This window comes from Octodon degus, unplaced genomic scaffold, assembly GCF_000260255.1.
Source record: "Octodon degus isolate 3935 unplaced genomic scaffold, OctDeg1.0 scaffold00080, whole genome shotgun sequence".
Classification (NCBI taxonomy): Eukaryota; Metazoa; Chordata; class Mammalia; order Rodentia; family Octodontidae; genus Octodon; species Octodon degus.
Genome location: NW_004524656.1, coordinates 6,060,625 through 6,065,965, shown reverse-complemented (window position 1 = coordinate 6,065,965; position 5,341 = coordinate 6,060,625). Strand labels below are relative to the sequence as shown.

The 5,341-nt window shown below is 40.4% G+C and overlaps 1 protein-coding gene across 2 annotated transcripts in view; it reads left to right on the top strand.

Moving 5' to 3' along the window:
* The window catches only part of Cbl (Cbl proto-oncogene), an 84,305-nt gene that overhangs the window by 23,780 nt on the left and 55,184 nt on the right, over positions 1–5,341 (top strand). The window contains exon 2 of one of the 2 annotated variants that reach the window (XM_004636411.2): positions 2,847–3,094. In XM_004636411.2, coding sequence (XP_004636468.1) covers positions 2,847–3,094 — 248 coding nt within the window. The other variant, XM_023721073.1, reaches the window with a different exon arrangement.

The following is a 5,341-nucleotide window of genomic DNA, read 5'->3' as shown; positions in this document are numbered from 1 at the left end:
TCAGCCCACCAGGGGCGGGGCTGACTGGCATGTGGTGCTTGGGGATTGAACCGTGGTCCCTGTGATTTGCTAAGGTTGTTCTAAGTAGGTGCTTTAGACCACTGAGCCATCTCACCAGCCCCATTGAAAGATAATTTTGGGGGGATTTCAAAAATCAGTTGGGGTTTGAAGTTATTTTTTTTAGAGCTTGAAATACTTAAAGCTCTCCTTGATTTAATGGTTTGGGTTGAGAAGTCTGCTGTGAATCTGATGGGTTTTCATTTATAGGTAATTTGTTTCTTTTCTCCAACCTTGTTTAATCTGTTCTTGTGTTGAATTTCTGGAATCTTGACTATTATATGCCTTGGTATAACTTTTTTTCTCATCATGGCTAATTGGAGTTCTATATGCCTTATTCATATGTATATCATGTCATATCCATGCTTGCAAAGTTTTCTGTTTTTTTTTTTTTTTTTTTTTTGTATTTTTTAGGAAAGGGTCTACAGGGTATTCATGGTCTCAATACTATCTTGGATTGGTAATGATCCTCCTGTTTACAGATTCCCAAGAGCTGGGATTACAGGTGTGCACCTCCATGCCCAGTCTCAATTGCTGTCTCAGTGTTCCCCAGGCACAGCAGGCTTGGGGATCGAACCCCTGGCCCTTGCACCTGCTTGCAGGCGCTTTAATCTGCTGAGCTATTTGATGGGCTTTTTCTGGTATTCTTTGAACAGATTTTTCTTTTTATGTCCTTTGTGCTCTTATGATACTGATGCCAACTAATCTTAGTAATCGTCTTCTTCTTTGCATTATGTGTTATCTGTTGGATTGATTTTTCATGGTTCCTTAGTATTTTTAAGCTTTTGGTTTGATGATCACTCACCGCAACCCTGTCTTGTGTTTTTATTTTTATTTTGTGTATTTAGTACAGGGTCTACAGGGTCTCACTACACAAATCAGACTTGTAGGGATCCTCCTGTTTTCAGCCTTCTAAGTGCTGGGATTATAGACACACGCCACCATGCCCAGTCTTAACACTATCTTCTAGATTTGATACTCTTTCTTTATGTTGATTATGCTGTGTATTCTTCCTGTAGAAGTTTTAGTTTTCTTGGATATATGTTTCAGTCTCTTATGTGGAATTCAGTTTTTTCCTATGTTGGGCATTCATGATTTTAATAACTTCCCTAAGCATCTTTTTTTTTTTTTTTTTAATCTGTATATGCTGTAGATTCACTAACCATGTCCTTAATCATGGTCATCATTTGTATAACTGTCTGAAATTACTTTTTCCCCTTAAGATTCTTTCATGTGCTTTGTTACTTCTGCTGCAGGAAGTTCAGCTGGGTAGCTTTTGATTTCTTCTATGTCAGTGCCCCCTGGGTTTGCTTTGGATGAGCTGGAGGTCTGGAGTTGCATCTTACTTCTGTGTGTCCTCATTTTTAGTTTATTTGTTTTCTGCATTGATGCTTATAAATTGCTCTTGGTAGGTAGCATTGTTACTAGTATGATGACCTCTTTAGGAAGTGATTGTTTTTTCTTCCGGGTCTATAGTTTTGTGGCAGTGCCCAATTCAAACCGTGACGCTGCTCTTGCTATTAGACAGAGGAGGTGGTTAGAGCCCAGATCCGTGCTGAATAATACCTCTGTGCTGGTCATCGGATTAGGCCATGGTGTTTGTTTTGGGACTTGGAAAATCCATGGAAGTTGAGGTTGCACCTGATGTTGGTCATGGGGTTGGGGCTTGAGTTGTTTAGTTTGTAACACTTGGTTTTCCTTTTTATTGGCCAGCTCAGCCCACCCTGAGGGCAGGGCTGACAAAGCATGTGCTGCTGGGAATTGAACCGCAGTCCCCTGCACCTGCCTAAGCTTGCCCAAGCAGGTGCTTTAGACCGCTGAGCTATCTCACTGGCCTCTAGTTTGTGACACTTGGTAGTGGGGGTGGGGATCCTCTTGCAGGCCCTCCTATGGCTCCCTGACCATGGACATTTCCCTTATTGTCCCTCACCTGGTTTAACACTAGGAACCCTGAGATGAAGCTCTGACTTGCGGCTGCTTTGCATCCCACGCACAGTTGTTCTCTCTCCCTAAAATGGCATCTGACCAAGCACCCTCTTAGGACACAGCAGTTGCTTGGACTGAAGTCACTCACCAGCTGTCATAACACACCACGCACTGGTGTGCTTCTCCCAGGACCCTTGTGGAGTTGCCTGCTTTTACTGTGTCTCCCTCTTGTTGTTGTAAGAACCTCTTCTAGGGGATCACTGAATACATAGTGATTGTTTGTGGGCTGTGGGTTATGGGTTGTTTTTTTTTTTTTTTTAGTTCTGGAAATCAAATTCATGACCTTGCACTTGCCAGGCAGGCACTGTGCCACTGAGCTATATCCCTAGCCCTCATTTCTGTATATTTATTATTTATTATTTATTATATTTCTGTATATTTATTTACATATATAAATATATGTATTTTTCGTATTTTTTTTTTAAATTATTTGTTTGGAGAAATAAAGAATATGAATGGTAAAAAAGTATTATTTGTTTGATACAGAGTCTCCTCTATGCAGCTCAGACTCATAGTGATCCTCCTGTCTCAGCCTCCCCAGCGCTGGGGTTACAGGTGTGCACCACTGTGCCCAGTTTCAAGGCTGGCACAATGCATCCGGGCTTCTGGGGCCAGTATAGCTTGTGGTACTGGGGAACAACAGGAGTCCTTGTGTTTGCCAGGCAGGCACTTAGACCGACATATCTCCCCAGCTGTATTTTTTTATTTCTGCAGAGGGATTTCATAACTTTCTTTTTCACTTTAAAGAGGAAATTGTCCTTAAGATCCTCTAAATAATATACCTTCTTTTCCATTTGTTGCAGGTGGTGCGGTTATGTCAGAATCCAAAGCTGGCGCTAAAGAATAGTCCACCTTATATTTTAGACCTGCTGCCCGACACCTACCAGCATCTTCGTACTATCTTGTCAAGATATGAGGGGAAGATGGAGACGCTTGGAGAAAACGAGTATTTTAGGGTATTCATGGAAAATTTGATGAAGAAAACTAAACAGACCATAAGCCTTTTTAAGGAGGGTAAAGAAAGAATGTATGAAGAGAATTCTCAGCCTAGGTAATGGAGAAATACTACACAAATATTAATTCAGGTCTGTGACTGTCTGAATGGGTAACACATAGAAGCAGTTGAGTTGGATTGTTTTTTTGTTTTTGTTTTTGTTTTGATTTTTCAGATGGGGTCTTGCTCTGTAGGTCATTCTGGCCTTGAACTCACTGTGTAGCCCAGGCTGGTCTCAAACTCATGGCCGTCCTCTTGCCTCAGCCTGTCAAGTGCTGGTGTGCACCACTACAACCAGCCTGGATTGAATTTTATGTAAGCAGGAATAGAGTTGAGATTTGATTAAAGGTGTGATTTATACAGGGCCAGCAAGATAGCTTAGTGGTCTAAAGTGCCTGCTCAGTCAAGCTTAGGCAAGGGTTCAGGGACGTTGGTTTGATCCCCGGCCCCACATGCCGCCAGCCCCACCCCCAGGGTGGGCTGAACCAGCCAAACAAAAAAAAAAGTGTGATTTACACAAAAAGTTGCCTTGGAGCATGTTAGACCATCCTTATTAGATTGACATTTATTTACCTCTGGAAAACCAGTTAACCATGGAATTTGTTGTAGTCAAGTTGGGTGCAGTACCACACATCTGTAATCCCAGTACTCTGGGAGGCTGAGACAGGAAGTTCACCAAGTTTGAGCGTAATCTGGGCAATTCAGCAATTTAGGAAGACCCTGTCTCAAAATAAAATACATAAAAAGGTTTGGGAGTGTAGCTCACTGTGAAGCCCTGGGTTCAGTTGTCAGTACTACTTGGGTTTGGAGGAGAGTTTCAGAGGCCTTTGGAACAGGGAAGATGGTGAAACCTGGAAAAAAAGGCAGTTGAGGCTAAACTGAGATTAGGAGTAAATAATATGTCAGATTTAACAGAAGCTTTTTTGCAGATGAAGTAAATTACAAATATGGGATAACAGGGAAAAAAAAATAAACTGATTGTTTCAATAACCACTGGGGGTTGGTGGTACTAGGGATTGAAACCAGGGACTTCACACACTGCCATATCCCTGATTATTTTTTTCCCCCCTGTTGTTGTAGTTTTGAGACAGAGTCTTGCTAAATCACTCAAGCTCATGGTTACAGTATTCTGCCTTAGCCTCCTAGAGTGCTGAGATTACAGGTGTCGGGTGTGTGCCATCATGTTATGCTTGACTCCTTTTTTTGTTTTGTAAGCAAAGTGAAATGACATTTCCTTAATAGGCAAGAATAATTTTTCAGTTGGAGTAAGAATAGGCAAGTTAATTTGTTTAATAAACATTTGATGCATCACAAGTATTTTAGTGTACCAAGTAAATACTAAAAACTAGGCTATTCTAGTTAAATATTATATACTGGGGGAAAGTAAGGATCAGCTCTTTGCACAGTGACATGAATGTGATTGTGTTTGTTTTTTCCTAGTTAGAGATAAAATATTCATCTAGGACAAGTAATAAAATGTAAATTTTACTAAGATTTCTTAGTAATTTAATCTTGAGTGATTTCAGTTATGTGGCATTAGGTTATTATATACAACTCAAGCAATAACCTGTCCAATGGTGTCTTGTAATCTGTTATTTCTTTGACTGCTGCTTTAGATTTTGGCAGTGTTAGTTGATGTTTTGTTTTGTTTTGTTTTGTTTTGTTTTGAGAAAGGGTATCACTATGCAGTTCAGGTTGTCTTTGAACTTTATATTATGTAGCCAGGTGTGGCCTGATTTACTGGATCCTTATTCCTCAGCCTCCCTGGAATACTGGGATTACGGGCATGTGCACATGTGCCACCACGCCCAGCAGCAACCTTAGTTCTAATTTAAATTTTTTTTTCTACTTCATTACACTATCTTTACTGACTTACTATCTTTACTGTTCCTCAGGTTTAAAGTCCTTAATATCAATCTTTCCTTGAAAATATTCCTGGTGACTCAATTTAATTTGTAGGAACCTTTGTAATTTCTGGATTATATGCAGAAGAACTTTAGTTCTATAAAATTTAAAATTTCAACTTTTTAAAAAATGGAATCTGAGAGTGGAATCTTGGGAGTAAGGCTTAATTGGAGTGTGCTTCCCAAGCATGTGTGAGACCTTGGGTTTGATTTCAGCGTTGCAAAAAGGGAAACAGAAAAATTGAAGTAAAAAAAGCAAGAACTCTTGACTGTACTTCTTAGGTAACTAGTCATTTTTTTTTTTTAATTTTATTTATTTATATGTGTGTGTGTGTGTGTGTGTGTGTGGCCAGCTCAGCCCACCAGGGGGCGGGGCTGGCAGGCATGTGGTGCTGGGGGA